At 39.9% G+C, this 19,269-nt stretch overlaps 1 protein-coding gene across 1 annotated transcript in view; it reads left to right on the top strand.

The window, feature by feature from the left end:
- Positions 1-7,026: 7,026 nt before the first annotated feature.
- The window catches only part of tox (thymocyte selection-associated high mobility group box), a 46,160-nt gene continuing 33,917 nt past the window's right edge, over positions 7,027-19,269 (top strand). Inside the window, exon 1 of the mRNA XM_020629969.3 lies at positions 7,027-7,634. Coding sequence (XP_020485625.2) covers positions 7,530-7,634 — 105 coding nt within the window. The 5' untranslated portion in view covers positions 7,027-7,529. The remainder of the gene's footprint in view (positions 7,635-19,269) is intronic.

Here is a 19,269-nt window from a genome sequence, read left to right as displayed (position 1 = left end):
CAGTTAAGACAAACTATTCTGTCTGTTTCCAACAGGCTGCTGGTATTTATCTTTACATACTTTCAGTTGTAAATAAATAATTTGCTTGATTTTTCCTTGATTTTTCCTTTTACTTGTGCACACTGTCTAACTTGTAATGAACTTACTTTCCAGTGAAGTTATTTTTGAAAGTTAGACAGCTCACAAGAGTTTGCGTGCAATTTTCATGCAAATTTTGCATGCAAAAAAGTACTTAAGAGAATGTGATTTGCACGAACATCTTTGTTATTGAGTCACTTAATAATCAAACTAATGAAATGCATGTGTGTGTGTTCAGTGCCTCAGGTGGCCCACCCTAGTCAGAAAAGTCTGGACCTGCCCCTGCTAATATTTAAATACACATTTTCTTTTAAAGAGTTCATTTTATGTCTGATAAAACCTGCCACACATCAGACTGGTGAGCTTGACATCAGCAGGACTCTGTAACTGAAGCAGCTAAAGGTATTAAGTCTTCATCATGTTAGTTTTTACATCTTTACTTCTACCATATAAACGTTGACATGTGTATTTGATGTTAAAAGCTCCCTGAAGAGAATCTCTCTGGTGCTAAAACAGTTTTCATAGTGTTGGAGTCACTGGAGTTAAAGGTATTTGTTTGGATTAGTCTGGAGTGTAAGAGTCATTTATTGCTCTTTATCGAGCAGAGTCCATTTTATAAAGAGTCTGATGAATATCACAACTATAGTGCTTTGGTGATAAATCCTGGGAAGGCTTCCAGAGCTGATCTCTAATCCTCCTGGCTGAAGTCCAACCTGCAGATTCTGCACATCCTTTCTGAATGACAGCACAGCAAATGTAGAGCAGGGTTCATTGGAAAATACCTGATGAACAGAACACTGACCATATATGACCATGCTGCTGATTTTCTCTCAGATTCAGTTCCTGACATCAGGCTTCCCTCATTTCGATGCATATTAAGGAACATTTGAAAACTACCTGAGAGTGAAATGAATCAGAAACATGCTTTATGAACCATGTCGATGAATAAAGGAGTATCTCATCTTATGTGCTGAGAAATTACTCTAGTTATGTTTTATTTTGGTAAGAGAGTTGTTATGAAATCATGTTAATGACATTTTGTACACGAAATGCTCTGATGCTAGTCTGTCCCACTAACATTACATCAACAGCATGTCTTTATAACCTCATGCATGCAAACACAAATGCCTATGATTAAAGATATCAGAAGGGATCAGTAGTCAAATACAACACATGAAGAATAGCATGATGGACAGATAAATGTTAAATGGACTTGAGCTTATAAAGTGCTTTTCTAGTCCTCCGACTACTCAAAGCATTTTTACACTTCAGGTCACACCTACACATTCACACACTGATGGTAGTGATCGCTATGTAGTATCATCCATCAGAAGTAACTAATCCATTCATACACCACCGCTGAAGCAGAGGGAGCAATTCGGGGTTAAGTGTCTTGCCCAAGGACACATTGGACATGTTGCTCAGCTGATCATCGAACCCTCAACCTTCCGGTTCAGAGGCAACGACTCTACCAACTGTGACTGCTGAGAACAGGCTAGATGGTCCATCTCCTCTAAGGCCCTGAGGACACCCCGTCCAGGAGTTAGAAACAGAAAAGAAACAGGAAGTCAAAAATGTTCCTTTGGACATTTTTCAACTTCTCCTCAGTACATTTATTGATAAGATAATCCTTTATTGATCTCTAGCAGGGGAATTCAAGGTTTGCAGTAGTTAAAAGACAAGAAGAAGAGCGTGCATATGAGTGCAAATAAATAAAGAATATATAGGAATAAAATAAAAACAAGGCGGCAGCGTTCTAGACCTGGATTATGAATGGTTTCCTCTCTGCATGGTTGAGTTTCAGCTAACGTTTGTGAATGCAGCGATGGACTGTGTTAACAGATGACGGCTTCTGAAAGTGTTCCTGAGTCCATGCAGTGTAGTCCACCACAGGATTGTTTCTGTTTTTAATGCAGGGCTATCTGAGGGTCCAAAGATCACAGACACCCTACAGTATATTGTTTTTCTGACTTGTTCCCTGCGTGTAGAGATTTATTCAGATTCTCTGAAGATTTTAATATCATGTACTGTAAATCATGAAATCTTCAGATTCTTTGTAAATGAGAAACCTTTTTCTGAATTGTTGCACAGAGAGATGAACCCCTTCCTATCTTTACTTCAGTAAGACTCCGCCTCCCTAGGGTTCTCTATTCATACCCAGTCATTTTACTAACTTGTGGGCATTTACTTAAATGTGAAATGTACAATTCAGCATTATTTTTCTTTAAGCATTTCACAACATTTCAAGTCGTTTGTTGACACTGTTGCAACTTTCTTTTATTAGTTCTTGTCATCAAATTCAAAAAGGCTGGAAAAGATCCAAACACAATGATATTTCTCACTTTTAACATTTGATAAGTGCGTGTACATTTGTGCTGTTCATCATAAATATGGAGTTTCAATGTCATAGCATATCATCAAATTCTGTTTTATATATATTTTACACAAAGTCCCAACTTTTTGAATTTGGGGTTGTATAAAAACAATCTATTTTTAAGTATCCTTCAAATACAAATGATCCACAGTGAAACACATAAATGTGAAATGTTCTCATATATCTTGTGCAAACCCAATTTCTGCCTAAATTAGAACAATCCAGTTATAGTGTGTAGGCTATGTTCTTTTATAAAGCTAGAGATGTAATCAGTATCGAAGCATTCTTACACCTTTTTCAATGAACTGCTTTTTTTTTTGCTGATTTCCTCTCCCTTCTGCATCGTCTCTTATATTCCAGAGAGCTATAACACCTAAAGGGCGGGATTCTCTCACACAGGAGTGGATTGCTGTGCCATGAATCTATAATGTAATCCTGCTACACGGAGAGACACACATCATTCAAATGCAACAGTACATTACGATCTGTTATGTTGGAAATGCATGAAAATCTGAGAACTGTGTGAGCCAGAGTGTGAGAGAGAGGAGAGGGAGAGAGGGTGTGTGTGTTCACATTCATATATGGTGCAGAACATGCATGTTGTGTATGTTTGCAGTTGGATCCTTGAGTTTTTTCATCTGTGTGTGTGTGTGTGTGTGTGTGTGTGTGTGTGTGTGTGTGTGTGTGTGTGTGTGTGTGTGTGTGTGTGTGTGTGTGTGTGTGTGTGTATGTGTGTGTGTGTGTGTGTCTTTTTGTGTGGATGTGTAGAGGACAAGTAATTTACTGTTGTGTACATGTTGTGTTTGTGTTTAAATTCTTTGGTGCGTATGTGCATATGATTCACTGTGAGTACTGTGTGTGTGTATCTGTGTGTGTTTGTGTGTGTGTGTGTGTGTGTGTGTAGTAGTTTTATAGAGAGGAGCTGTGTGTGGGGGAGGAGAATGTGGAAGTGATTTATGCCTTTTTTCAAAAGGGGAGGGGTGCATATATGTATGTGTGTATGTGGGGGATGGGCAGATCGCACACTGTATGTATGTTCACAAAGTATGTGGGCTGGTTTGTGGCATGCATGTGTGTGTGTATATGTGAGTGTGTGTGTGTGTATATGTGTGAGTGTGTGTGTGTGTGTGTGTGTGTGTGTGTGTGTATGTGTGTGTGTGTGTGTGTGTGTGTGTGTGTGTATATGTGTTTGTTGTGTGTGTGAGTGTGTGTGTGTGTGTGTAAGAGTGAGACAGAGTAGGCATGAGAAAGAGAAAATTTATGATTCCTTTTTGTGTGTGTGTGTGTGTAAGACTCTGCATTGGTATGTGCATTTTTATGTCCGTGTGTGTCCATGAATTCATTTTGAACGTGTGTGTTTCTGTGTGTTTGAGTGTGTTTGGACGGTACACACATATGATATCCGTGTAAATGTGTAACTACTATATAGAGCACAAACATTATGTGTGCAGGTATTTGATATGTGGTATAGATTTTCACTTTTTATATGCATGTGTGACCATCTGTTTAGGTGCACTGTGTGTGTAAATCCATCAGTTGCACATAATTGTGTGTGTGTGTGTGAAAATTCATTTTTGGAGCCAGAGAAAGACAAAGTGGGCCATTCATTTTTTTTTGTTGCAAATATGAACTCTATTGTGGTCTCATTGAAAATGCATGGCTCGATCATGTAAAAGTATTTACTCTTTATCGTCGCCCTCGCTCTTTTACAACCTTGTAAATTGTGCTTTCAGGCCTAATTCTGTTTAATTCATTAAATTGATTTAGACAGCAAGCAGATCAATGACAACACTAAAGGGGGGAAGAGATGAAGTAGATCAGGAACAGATTGTTTGTCAAACATAGTCTACTCATTCAAGCTGAAGTAGAATCAGAAAATAATCCTGTTTTGCTGCCTTTCCTGATGATCCTTAATGACCAAACATCACTTTTCTTATAGCTGAAGATAAATAATCTAAGCAGAAACACATTGAGATTCTCTCACACTAATACACACAAACACACACACAAAAATTTGAGCTACAATCTATAGGTTTCATATGACTGTTTTAAATATGATTGCATCAATCAATCAACATTTTACATCAAAGGAGGCAACAGCAGTGGCTTGAATGTAAAGCAGATGTTTTTTCATTAAGTAGAAAAGGCAGATTCTTTGCCCAGCATGCTATAATCACCTGTTCTAACATTACGGTGGCTCTGATACTGAATCATTTTTAGTTTTTAGTTTAAGGCTAAACGACACCTTGAGTTCAAAATGTAAAATGTTTCCAGCCTGACCTGCATGATGGAGGCCTAAACTAGACAACAAAATAAGACACAGAGGGACACTAAATCCTTCCTGTTCCCCGGTTACTGTAAACACAGAGAGTCAAAGATGAGTCCGACAGAGCGCACATGCTGTCTATTGTCAAACAAGATTTATAAAACATGGTCTCCAACAGGTCTATTGGCAGGCCTTTGAGCACTTTAGACCAGTCTTCTGGTATATGGAAGTACAATCAGAGTACATCTACTATTTTAACCCTTGCATTCATATACACATCCAAGTGAGTTTGGTGGATCTACAATACTCCACCAACATCAGAGACGCTGTTTGGGCCCTGTCACAACGGGCTGATGCTTGACCCTCAGCCCCCGTCAGAGTTTTTATGTTGTGTCCCACATTTTTGGTGCTGGTTGTCAATCTAATAGTTAAAACTGCAGCTATAGGCCCAGGAATTAGAAAACATATCAGGGGGGCTGTTGAGCTAAGAAAGATATTGTACCCATTTGACTATTTTTGGTTTATTTATTGGGAAGGGGTGGGAGAGGAGGAGTGTGTTTATCTACTGGTGTTGATACACATCATGAAAATAAAAAGATGTGGGGAAAAAAGAAAGATATTGAACTCTTTCTAGCAAACACAGAGAGCATTAGCAATGGTGTAGTGCAGAGTTTAAGCTTTTTCAGTCTCCCTTTTAAATCCCCTCTGATTCACACCATTGATTGATGGAAAATATTCAGCAGTATGATGCAATATTATTTCCTGTAGGATGGTGAAGGGATGACCTTTTCAACTCTGTCTCTAATTGGGTGATAACTAACTAGATATGCATGATTAGTCTTACATGTCACGTTTTATAACACAGTCTGTTTATCCTCTGCAGGTTGGGACACAGTTAAAATACACTTCTTTAGGTTCCACTACACCTCTGAGCATTAGGGCTACCTCTTAACGATTATAGATTAAATGTATTACATTTTACACCTTCATCCCCTCGGCTACACCAAATCGAAAGTTTTCAATTGTGAATTGTGAATCTCCCACCGTAAGCCACGGTAGGAAAGGGCAATGTTGGAAAAAAATGAAGTACATCAAGCTGTAAAGTGTCACAAGTTCAAGAGTAAAAGGAGCTCTTGAAGGGACTGGCAGAGTATTGATCCACAACCGTAGACAGGATGAGGTCAGACAGAAGAGGAAGAGACAGAAAAAGGAACAGTTTTCTTTTTGATGAATTATTGCACTAGAAGTCAAATTGAATGCAGCCTGGATAACACAAGGACGAGTAGACAGGCAGGAAGCTGTGGTTCAATGTACACTTGGGGAGGGGGGGCGAAACAAGAGTGCTGTTGGGGGAAAGACTGAAGCAGAAACTTATAGTAATGAATGGAAAAGATGCTGAGATGTGAAATCGAAGCGTAAGAATTTAACCCCCCATATCTAGTTGCCTGAGTTTTAATATGTCATGTACCATGTTACCACCAAAAACCCATCAAATACAGTGACCCCTCAATGAAGCGGCTGTGGGTCAGTGGTACAGACAGTCATCTCTCAACTGGAGGTTGGGGTTCGATCCCCTCCTGCAGACACATGTCCAATGACTTCTTGGGCAACTTAACCCCAAGTTAGGCGGTGTGTAAATGTGTAGGTCTATATGTATGGGATTAGTTTATGGACACTTTACACAGCAGTCTCTACCATCAGTGTGTGAATGTGTAGGTGTGACCTTCAGTGTAAAAGCACTTTGAGTAGTCAGAAGACTAGAAAAGCACTATGACATGGCCTGCTCCGACCTCCACCTCAGCGGCAAGGCAGTGTGGTGTGGACAACAGGAACTTGAGGAATACAAAGCAGAAATCATTCCTGCAGTTTATCATCTCTCCCCCTATTCCAATATTTCTTTTAAGATAAGATAATATAAGATAATCGTTTTGACTTTTTTACAAATACAATATTCATCCATTCCTTTAATTCAAACACGACTAATCTGGACTAGCAGTAACTAACATTGTGAGACTCCACTTCTAAAAGGAGCTCACCACATGAGCCATGTCATGAAGGTAAAACGGATACTCTCAAAACTGATATTTTGTCGGGTATTTTTAACAGCAGCACGAAGGTACATTTTCTGAGTTTGACTTATTTAATGATTTATGTGCAGTTTGTACGTTTTCTTTGCTTTTTCCAGCTTTTTTATTTTTATTATCTTTTTCGGCAAAGTGTGTGCTTTTATTTTGGTAGAAAATGTACATCCGGGCTTGTCGCAGCTTACTCCTGTGCACTTAATGCAGCGGCTCTTTGTATGATTTCTCCGCGAGGTACCACAGCACCGAGCTCACGCAACGGAGGAGGAACATTAAACACAGAGTCCCAAACACGGGATAGACGGGGTCCAATACCGAGACCTGTTCGAACCGCACTCCGCCACTGGATACCTACACCGGTACCGAGAGGGAAAAACGACGTTTTTAGAGCGTTCGCTTTTGCTATTTATTGTTTAAACGTGAGGAATTAAATAAGTTGGTTAACTGGGAAGTTTGCTTCTCTCAGCAGCACCGACCTAAACCATACTCACCGACTTACCTGCCTCAAACGCGCATTTCTTCTCCAACAGAAGAGCGTTTTTTTGTTTTTATCACACCTTGGTTTTTGTCTCCTTTTGGTGCCTCAGGGACACGGAGAACCTCCTAACTTTTCTAAGAACAATAGTAAGGTCTATCCCGGTAGTTTTTCTGACACAAAGGAGCACAGACAGTACCAGAGAAAGCATCTCGAAGAGTCGGACAGACGGGAGAAGTAGATGTATTGTCGGCCATGGATGTAACAGTTTACCCGCCTCCTCCTCAGCCTCTGGCCGCTACAGACCACAGCAGGCTGGGGCAGCTCTCCTACCCCGACCCGGCCTTTGGGACCAACAAGGTAAGCAAAAAGAAAGGCTCGTAATGTGGATATAGCCTCATGCGAATCATTCCCCCATTGCCTGAAAGATGAAAAACCATGCATTTAGTGTTTTTTTTTTTTTTTTAATGATTACCCAGCTCTCCTCTCTCTAGCTACACATGCTTCTCGCTTTGCCAATTAAGTGTTAATTAATTGCTTTATTGGGATCCAATTATTAACGCAGCCGTCGACTGTAACTACATTTTTCTTTCCATCACATCCACTCAGGATTATATGAAGGCTGTAATTTCATCCCTGGCGAGTAATCAGTAATGTAATGACTTTAATTAAAAAGTGAACCAATAATTGAAAAGTTCTCAAATTTCAATATGCATCACATAATAGGAATAATAATAAAAAAAAACAGAAATTAAGAATGAAGCATGTGAGAGAGACATACATTTTGATCGCATATTATATTGAAATAATATTTAGGCTACTATAGTGGAGTTTACCAAAGTGCTTCACATTTGTGATGCTTCAGTTAATTGGTGTCTGGGAAGCTCAGGGCAGGGTCAAAGGTCAGGGTCAGATTCACAGAACAAACCTGGAGCTGGTAGATTCAGTGACTTGCCTATCTATCTATCTATCTATCTATCTATCTATCTATCTATCTATCTATCTGAAAAGCACACATGGTGCAGTGAGTCCATGCTTATCTGACAGTGATGAATTGCTTAATTATTAGACTATGCAGCTGATCAGCAGCTATTAACGTTCAGGACAGACTCTTTTCAGTCTCACAACAATGACTTGATTTTGATTGCAAAAAGTAATTAACAACATTTTATCTGATCATTTAATAAAGATTAAAAACACTTTCATTATATGTAGAAATGATGGATTATATTATTTGACAAAAAGTAGCCAGTTTTGGTCTTCTTTGTGATGTCCTTGACATTTTTGAATCAGAAGACAGAAGGATATAAACTTAGATTTCTTTGTAAAGTATCAACACATAAATATTTCTTGTAATCTTTCAGATCCTTTTCTGTCACTTTACCTTTTTGTGTTTTTTAGTCTTTGCTAACTGCTCGGCTGAAAACACAACTCGGTGTTTGTTTGGATTATTCTCTAGCATGGGAACAGTTTCCTCAGAGCATCAGTGACCGACTGATTTTCTCTGTTTAGCACCTCAGCAACAACAATGTCGTAACAGTGTGAAACCTTGCCTAATACATGATTTAAACACACTACAAGCAACCACCTACTTGATGCTAAAACTGCCACGTTACAAACTAGGGAAGGGTATTTTCAGTCATTTCAGTATTCGAGTAACTTATGAACGCGTTGTCAATTATTTGATTCTCAATTCTCCGTTGTTTTAAAAAAAAACAATCAGTGGACATGGATCTCCCAGACCAACTCGTCTGCAGCTCCTTTGAGGTGGTCCGCTTTTCTGTGTTGCGCTGCTCATTGTTACAGCATGTCTGTACTGCGGACTTAAAATCTCAGTTCTGAAAGAAATGAAGTCATAGTAACACATGACTCACAAGTCACAAGTCTGTAATAACCAGCACTTTGTTGACACATATCAACCCTCAGTTCTGCAACGCTTCCTGCTTACATCTTTTCCGTTCTTGTAGTGTTTTTTTCCCCGTGCTGGTGTGTTTTACCCACCGGCTCAACAAACGCCATCGTATTTAGTTGGCTAATCTTCTGCGCTCGTATGCTAACAGGGCTCTCAGTTAATGTGATGCAGGACTGTCGCTGCTGGTTTCTCCTCGGGCTTTAAACATCAAACTAGTATTTCTATGATATGCAACGCCACATATCTGGGATTGCACATTTTCGTCATCTTTTTTGTCACAGTACTTCCAGACATCGCTTTTCCTGGCTGACGTGGTGCATGTAAGGCTAACGGAGCTGAATTATTGTAGCCTCTTCTCCTCTGTCGCCCCCCGGTGGTGGAATGAACTTCCAAACTCCATTGGATCTGCAGAGTCCCTCTGCACCTTTAAGAAAAAGCTAAAGACCCAGCTCTTTCATGAATACCTACTAACTTAATGATGATGGTCTCCATATTATTGATGATGATGATGATGGTAATGACGATGGTTTTTGTTTGATAACGATGACTTATAAGATGGTTTCTATACTGATTAGAGCTCTCAAGAACTGCCCTCAATGTTGTGCTTTGCCTCTGGTCACTTCCTGTCAGCACCTGTGTGTCCAATCAGACTCAAAGCTGATCGTTTGCTCTTACTGACATTGTTCCCTTTTTTCTAGATCCTTGCTTGTATTGTACTTACTCTCTGATGTACGTCGCTTTGGATAAAAGCGTCTGCTAAGTGAAATGTAGAATTGTAGAAGCCTAAATGATGAGTTAGCAGCTGTGAGAGTAGTGAAACGTTACTCGAATAAGGACATCAACGAGTACTCGAGTAATTGTACCCCTTCCAACTACATGTTTATGTTGAGCAGAAATGTGGTCAGCAGATTGGGCGAGACTTGAAAACACCATGATGTCTCGATGAGGTGGTACAGATTTAAGAAAGTTTACTTGATTTGTCCTCAAAGGGAAACTATTTAGAGCCCTGATGACAAAGCGGTTAGCTCATCCCCGAAGTAGAGATGTTAGCCCGGGTTTAAGTCCAACCTACAAAAAGACAAAACAAATATATTTAAAAGAAAGCGAAAACTCATTTTCAGAATAGATGCATGCATGGCACAAAAATGCAAGAGTTGCAGGATTTCACAGACTAAAACAAGATACCATGCTTTCATCAACATGTTAGACAACACACACACACACACACACACACACACACACACACACACACACACACACACACACACACACACTACAAACTGGATTTCCTTAAATGGTATTTAAGTTTTTTTGAAACAATTATTCACTGTGTTTATGTAATCCTAAACCACATTCAGTGTCTGAACTAACTGTGTTGTATACCTGCATGCTTTCTTTAAGCTCAACGTGTAACAGTGGATGTAGATATGCTCGCTGCACAGCATCATAAAGTGCTGCTGCTGTCAGTGTATTTGTTTCAGAAAGAGGAAGGGAGAGATAAAAGATAGTGGATGGTGTTGTTGAGAGAGAGAGAGAGAGAGAGAGAGAAAGCTGTATGGTTGGGGGTAGGGACTGAAGAGAGAGAGAGAGAGAGCGTAAGAGGAGAGAGAACGAGAGGAGGGTTGTTGGGGGTAGGGATGTTGTAGATGAGAGAGAGCAGGCGAGTGTAGTGGGGGTGGGGCCATGAAGGTTTGAGGTTTGTACTATATTTCTCTCTCTCTCTCTCTCTCTCTCTCTCTGTCTTTTGATTCACGGCTCTGTAGGCCTGATAGAAAAGATCATATTACTCTGTGGGGAGGCAGAGAGAGGGAGAAAACAGAGAGGGATGGAGGTTATTTAAAAAGCAATGAAAGAAAGGGCGCAGGAGAGAGGGAGAGAGACAGGAAGTGGGAGAGGAACTTAGGAGGCACAGGAGAAACAGAACAAGAGATAAAGAAGAGGAACAGAGCAGAGAGTGGGTATTTGAGTCTCTCTCTCTCTTACTCTCTCTCTCTCTTACTCTCTCACTCTCTCTCTGTATGTAATAGTGGTCGGCCATATCAATCAAACAGAGACATTCTGCTGAACAATCACCACTAGAAAGACAACATATTTATAAATTGTTCCTAGGACTTGTATATTGCTAGATAGGTTTATGTTCATTTATCTTAAGGGGGTGTGCATATGTTGGGGTCTTCTTACTGTTATGAGCACTTCAAATCTGAACCGAGTCCCTTCAAAGCAACATTATGTAGTAATTTGTTTTGGTGCTGTCTGCGCCCTCCGCAGGCATCTGAGTGCGACTGCACATAGTCCTGTAGCGCCTCAGACAACTTGCATTTGTTTGCTAGCAGAGGGTGTGACGCCGCCGTTCTATTGAGATGTGCCACTATGTGGCTGTGCAGTACAGGGAGCTTAGGCTGCACGATTATGGTCAAAGTGATTATCACGATCAATATTGAGATCACCATTATTAATCACGATCATTACGTCTTTTTTGAATTAGTTTATGCTTATTTAAAAAAATATCCTGCTTCTCAAACATTACCCACTCTCTCTCTCATAAGAGAGAGAGAGTGGGACAAAAGAATCTGCACTTGCATTTTTGGTCCCCTAACAATTGGCCAAACATGACACAGCTGCAGCCCCTTAAATACACCCACTGTCCCACAGTAATCCATCCTCAAGCAGCCGTATGCATGAAGTGTCAAAGAAAAAGATCTGTTTTCAATTTTAATCCTCTTCTAAGAATGCATTTATTTTTAATGGTACTTAATATTTTAGCTTTACATGAAAGCATTTGTAAGTTTTATTTTATACCGACTTAGGTCTATACGGTACTTTGTTTCCTGTTTGGATTAAAAACTTTATTTTGAAAGAGAAAAACAAACGTCTGGTTGATTGAACGTTATCACAGTAACTTAATTATGGCAAAAAAACAATAGAATAAAATGAATGTTTGATTTCATGTTTATCGTCATGATGAAATCGATAGTGAAACTTTTAAAATATGAGTTGTGTTGATGTATTTTGTCAGACATATTCAGTCAGAGAGGAGGTGAGGGCGGGGCCAGAGAAGCTGCAGGATGTGATGTAATGTGAAATTTCAAACGACTATTTTAAGGTTGTAAAGTATATATTGTAACATATTGTTGTGTTAACCTCGTTATTTAAGTTAGAAATATGATCATGACTGCTTTCATTTGTTTGTACATAAATTGTAGACAATGTTTGGATCACATAACGGAGGGCGAGGGGAGCATGTGATCAAACAAAACAGGTGGAGCTGTAATAAATTATTTAATATCAAGCTTCCTCTGTAGATAAGTCACTGAAAAAGAGAAGTGAGTGTGTTTAGATAGATCTTTATTGTCATCAGCACACAAACACAAGCCAAACATATCTCACCTTACCCACACACACATTCAGAGCTGTAAACATGTTTAAAAGAATGAATAAGAATAAGAATATGTGGAGCAATTAAGTTTTTGGTTTGTGTGAAGCAGCAAACATTGCAGAAAGCTGTTTGAGGTCAAACATCCTAAAAGGTTAGTATTGTCCCTGTGATATTATAATGTGTGGATGCTAACAGGAAGAATGTGTGATTTCCAGCATGAAACCAAAACAACTCCTGTTGCATTGTTGTGTTAGCATGCTAATGCTAGTGATCTTTATTATGCTGGTATCTTCACACTGCATGTAAATTTACCTGAAATGAGCGTGATCTAGAAACACAGTTAAGCAGTGAGTACAGTATGTTATTCTTCTTTTCTCTAGTCCCTCAATTAAACAACTTTTATACAAGAGGGGAGGAGTCAGCCGGCCGTCCGGGCGATGTAAACAAAGTGAAGATAGGACTCTGAAAACATCACAGACAGTGGGACTCGGGTGTTACACCCATTGTAGACAGTCATGACTCACAGAGTTATTTTCAGAGGATATACTTGATTTATATTACATTTAAGTGTGAAAAATCACATATTAAGACTTTAAGCAGCATCAGTGAAGCCTCCGCTCTCCTCCAGCGACACACCTCCAACCCCCCCTCCCGTTCACACACAACCGGTGGAATAAATTGTCCTGGCTCGAGCTGCAGTGGCCTACATTGTTGTGCTACCGGGCTAATGCTAGCACACTTTAGTTAGCTAGTAGCTTCACATTGCAGATAAATTTACACGGTAATTTTACATTTAAATAATCAGTGAGTATGTTCTTCTTCTCTCTAGTTCTTGACTAAAACAGCTTTTATACACAAGGGGAGGAGCCGGCCGTCCCGTCCATGTAAACACGGCTCTGACAACAACACAGCCAAGGGGACTCAAGCTTCTCACTCATTGTAGACAGTCATGACTCAGAGACACATTTACACAGGATAGACTGGATCTCTGCTGTGTTTATGTCTTCCTTTTAAAGGATATAGTAATACTATATAAAATGTATCATCTGAAAAGTTATTAAAGTGTCATTGAAGTTTTTATATCTGTTTACCATTAATATCTAGTCTAATATTTATAAGTTAGTTGAAAAAAAAAATGAAAGCCTAAACTTGTCCATCACAACTTCAAGTTACATAGTTTCCTATCCATTGTAAAACTAAATAGGGAGATTGTCAAATCCCGTTAAAATAAAATCCCTTTGAGACCCCTTAGCCGAGGTATTGTTTACTTCCTCTTACAAGTTCTGCTGATCAGATCTTTAAAGTCTGCAATAAAGTCAAATATAAGGTCATGGCTGGAGATAATAACTAATCAAACCTGAATATAAATGAAACCAAGGGGGTGCACATTTTTAAAATAAAATAAAACTCAGACTATTTAATCTGCTGATCAGGTTAAAAACGGTGGCATAATAAAGCACTCTCTTAAAACTCTTTCAGAGACTCTGTGATCTATGAAGACAGTCGGATGTATTCTTGTGCTCATAATGATTCTCCTAGATGTTTGGGTTATTCAGTTAATTAAGAAGTTAGTTAGTATTGTGATATTACACATTGTCTAATCAAGCTGCTCAGTCAGTAAGTATTCTTTGGGGAAAAAAGTCGTCGGTTAAATTAAGCTTGTTAGTTTGAGAAAGAAAGAAAGAACGAGGTGCAAAGATATTAAAAATACAGGACGTTAGTGGAGGAAGGGCAGGCGAGAGAGGGGGGAGGAGAGAGAGAGAGAGAGGTCCTAATGTAAACATGATGATTGTGAAAGCAGGGTGAGGTATTTCTTAAGCAAATAGAGAGGATGAGAGAACTGGGAGGAGAGACCTTAGTTACTAACAGGATATAGATTGAAGGAGAGCAGAGAAGCAATTTCAAAGCAGTGAGTGGACAATGACATTTGAAAAACACATAGAAGAGATAGAAATGGAAAGAGGAACAGTAGCTTATAAATGACAGAAAAAGCAAAGTCATTGAGAACAGCACAAACTAAAATGTGTTTTGTATCCTTTAAAATTGAAGCCGCACATCCCTCATAACTTAAGATAACCTAAGTCTGTCACACAGCCGTCATCTGATTCATGTATGGTGCTGCTCTACACTCGGATATCTGCACGGCCCAGGACTAGGATCATAATCACGATGTCATCACAGTACTAGATAGAGCCCAATCGATTAATGTGCCTGCCAATAATATCGTCTGATGTCAGTATATCCTGGGACTATCTGAATCGTCTAATTCTATCGCAGATATGCGCCAACATTACTCGATTTATTTACCAGTCAAATAGCGTTTAATTTGAGTATCGTTGTATTACACTAGCAGTTCTCTTTGTGGTTGTCACCAGCAGAGGGCGCTATATGGAGCATCATCAGTCTGCGTGTGAAGCGGTGACTACATGCGTAGTTACTCTCCAGTTGAGTGAACGTCTTGTCTACATCATACTGCAGTGTTTCCCCTACCATTATATTGGGGGGCACTCCCCCCCCCCCCCCTCCCCCTAAAGGTCAAGGTTTAAAAAAAAAATAAAAAATTAAGATTTATTTTTGGGGCTTTTTGTGACTTTATTGTAGAGATAGGATAGTGGATAGAGTCAGAAATCAGGGAAAGAAGTCATTTAAGGATACCTTTCTGATAGAAAAGGACAGCTGTCATTAAAAGTAACACATGAACACCAAGATTCCTTCAAGTGTTTGTGTCGGCATGTCGGCATGTCCCCAATGCTGTAAACCTAGGGGAAACACTGTACTGTATCATCTTTTCCACAAGTGTTGGATACCATATGTTTATCTAAACATATCTCTGCAGATCGAACATAGATCTTAAAAAGATATCGACCAATATATTGGTATTGGATTTTTTCTCTGTATCGGTATCGGCCCCAAAAATCCCATATCAGTTGGGGCCGTAGTATCTACTGTTAGCTGTTACACTGAAGACACCTTATTTATCTCAAAGGGGAAATCGGTGTTTGATCATTTTTATTTGGACACAAATGTTGTATAGGGATGAGAGATATCAATCAGCAACTTATTTTTTAATCGCGATTAAAGTTGAAATTCAATTAATTGACGGAAACTATGCGGCGGCCTGCAGCAGGATAGAAGCAGACCATTGTGGTTTTTGTTCTTTTTTTTTACTAGCTTATTCAATTTAATTCAATTCAATTCAAAAAACTTTATTTGTCCCCGGGGGGCAATTCAAATTACAGGTACTGAGAAACGCTTACAAACCCATAACTGAGAGTTGTATTTGAAGTTCTTCCCAATACAAACACATAGAGTGTCTCACACCCTCTACCTCCCTTCAATCAAACCTTCATTAAAAAACATTCTTCTCTTGCTTTTGTCTGCTCGTAGCCCTCACACTCAGCTGCATTTCATAAAGCTGGCCTCCGCTGCAGCATGCACCTCTAGGCTCTGATTCTACATAACACTGAAAGTCAGTTCCAGTCATCACACTCTATTGTTCTTAGTGTTAGGCTTATAGTGTATACCTGCAGGGTACACACTTCCTGTTCATGTAATTATAATATCTGCTCCCCATGAGTCATGAGCTGACTGATGTTACTGTACGTCATGATCACTGGCAAGTCTGTGTCCCCTCATGGTGACTCCTCTGTAAAGCACAGCCAGTCAGTCAGTCAGGATTACAAACAATTATTCAAATGGATTTGTCGGCACATTTTTAAACAGCTGCTTTTCATACATCTCCTTTAATACAATCATCCACGGTGGTTTAAAAAGATAAACTACACCTCCAGTTATCTTATCTCAAGTTATGTGATCCTTTGGCCCCCTCTCTCAGCTCTGCCTTCCTGTTTTCATACTGTGTGTGTGTGTGTGTGTGTGTGTGTGTGTGTGTGTGTGTGTGTGTGTGTGTGTGTGTGTGTGTGTGTGTGTGTGTGTGTGTGTGTGTGTGTGTGTGTGTGTGTGTGTGTGTGTGTTTTCATGTCCCATTGTCCCATCCTACAGTTTCTAACTAGCCAAAGTGTAGGCATCTCATCTAATTATCTTTCATAACAACCAGTCAATCTGTCTGTCCGTCTGTCCATGTTGGCTATAATTCCTGCTACTGAACACCTCGCCAGAACCCCCCCCCCACACACACACACAACCGAAGACCCTCCCCCTCTCCTATTAAGCATGCTGATGATTGGGTTTACTTTCAGCACTGTTGCCTGTGTGCTGGTGTTTGTGAAAGCGTCTCAGTTGGTTGACTTATGTGGATGCAGGGATGAGGGACTCCTGGTTGGTGGAGAGGTGCCAAATGGGACAGATGGGCGAAGACAGAGCCCTGCCAGAAGAGACTAATTATCAGGATTCCTTTTCCAAAACAAACATATTGCAATCAAATCACATACTAAAATCATTGCTGCATTGTTCTGTGTGTGTGTGTGTGTGTGTGTGTGTCTGTGTGTGTGTGTGTGTGTGTGTGTGTGTGTCTGTGTGTGTGTGTGTGTGTGTGTGTGTGTGTGTGTCTGTGTCTGTGTGTCTAGTGAATTAGTGACAATAGCCAGGATCAACTAACTCCTGAAATGACTGGATCTGTTCCTGAGGAAATATTAAGGAGCTGTTGATTGTTTTTGTTTGCACTCAGCTTTTGTTTAAGATCTTACACCAAGAACTGAAACAACACGCCTGTTTCAAATCAAAATGTCACTTTTCAAATGTCTGATTTGAAACGGTTTTTTTTTAACCACACAGATTCATGGGAAACTCTGCGACTTCTATTCTGTGCGTACATTGAGAATTGTCATATTTGGATTTTAATGGTGTCATCATCTGGTATGTTACGTCGAGAGACAATCTAAGTCAGGCTAAATTATTTTGTCAGTAAGCATTTGGTTTTAAATCAGAGACGTCTCGATCTGCCTATCAAGACATTTTTTAAGTTTTGTTGCTGAGAGACACAACGAGTGTATTCATCGTTTACTCTCTGATTCTTTCAGACTTGCACAAAACTTCCTGAAGTTTCAGGATAAGCTAAATGTGTGAACGCAAACAGCTGTTTTATTCCACTTTAACCAGGGTGAGCTGATGTGAGAATGCAGCAGAAAGTATTGTGGGAACGGTTGATGAGGACATAGACTTTATGTTCCCGTCAATGAAACTGTTTCTTTCTGTTTTCTGTTTGCCAGTTTGTTCTTCTCTCAGCTCTTTCTTTAATACTGTGAATATGTCAGACTAAATCAGGACTGATACTTGGATATAAAGGCAAATTTTGTCATCATAGTGTCAGACTCTATTGCTTTACCCGGATCAGTCTTTTACGTTGTGTGGTGTCCTGGGCCCTCCCGAGACCCCCCGCCCCCCTCTATAAACGTTTGAATTAAAATTGAATTGAGCAGCACATTCACAAGGGACGAGCACGTTTTGTAATTTCACCAAATTACTGACATTAGTTAACAGATTGGATGTCATTTGGGGGCGGATGTGGCTCAGTGGAAAGGTCGGTTGTCTCTCAGCCGGAAGGTCGGGGGTTTCCATCCCCAGCTCCTGCGGCCGCATGTCGGATGTATCCATGGGCAAGACACTTAACCCAGAGATGTTCATGCTGCTTTGTCAGTGGTGTGTTATTGTGTATGAATGGATCAGTTACTAATGACGCACACTTTACTCAGCAGCCTCTACCATCATCAATGTGAGGATGAACATTGGTATCATGTATGTGTAAGGCAGCATCAGGCTTTTCTGTCTTTGTAAAAAAAAATGAAATACATAAATTCATAAACTAGCTGAAAGTTTGTAGGTATCTTGCCTTTTTACTGTATTTCATACTGTCTGTTTTATTGACAATTTAAGTTATTTAGTTATTGTGCTGCCTGCAATACTGTTTTGATTGATTGATGAGAGCTGCATTGTATGTGCAAAATAAGCCGACGCTGTGCACTCCCATGTTGTCCATGTCTTTTTCATAATGCTAGCATTGTCTCTCTTTAATGACCTGATAAAGCTTTTCCTTGATGGCAGTTGAAATCGAGTTACTAGTGTTTGAACTGAGTCTTTAGCGCATAGCACAGCACTGAGCGGTAATGTCATCTGAAGTATCTGCTCATTGTTTTGCATCCATTAACTCAGTTAAGAAGTGTTCTTGTACCTTCTTTGTATATGGCAGGCGGAGCGCTCAGAAGAATGTACAGTGGTTCCATAAGTACTCCAAACCATCACTGGGACGCAGCCAACAAAGATAACAGCTCTGTTTTTGTTTCGGCTGCCGTCTTTGTTTGGTTCAATTTGTTCTCCAACAACCAGCCCTCAAAACATGAGCTCTGCAAATATTGCAAGTAGTCGTAGAAGTTGTTGGCATGACGAGTGTGAAATACCTCCAAACTGTTTTGCTTTTGTTGTTAGCTTCCTTCATGCTATGTTGGCTCCGCCTAGCAACATGCACAGGCCTATCGTAGCACTAAAGACAATGACAGCATAGAACTGAATTGCATAGATTGGTCTCTCAGATCTATCCAATCAGGATGGGGCCGATATCTGATACCAGGACTGGTGCATCTCTTCTATAGATTTGAGCTGGCTCCTTTTGCAAAATGATCTTTATGCTATGAATCAAGATAAGAATATGAATCAAGATAAGAATTCTAGATTTGCACCAACATACTGCAGGTGTCAGAACTTTTGTTTAGCATATAGCAAATGCAGCCTCAATGCTTCTCAAGGGGAATGTG

The sequence above is a fragment of the Labrus bergylta genome, chromosome 4 (assembly GCF_963930695.1).
Source record: "Labrus bergylta chromosome 4, fLabBer1.1, whole genome shotgun sequence".
NCBI lineage: Eukaryota > Metazoa > Chordata > Actinopteri > Labriformes > Labridae > Labrus > Labrus bergylta.
Note: the sequence above shows the minus strand (reverse complement) of the source record. Positions and strands in the feature narration are given on the sequence as shown.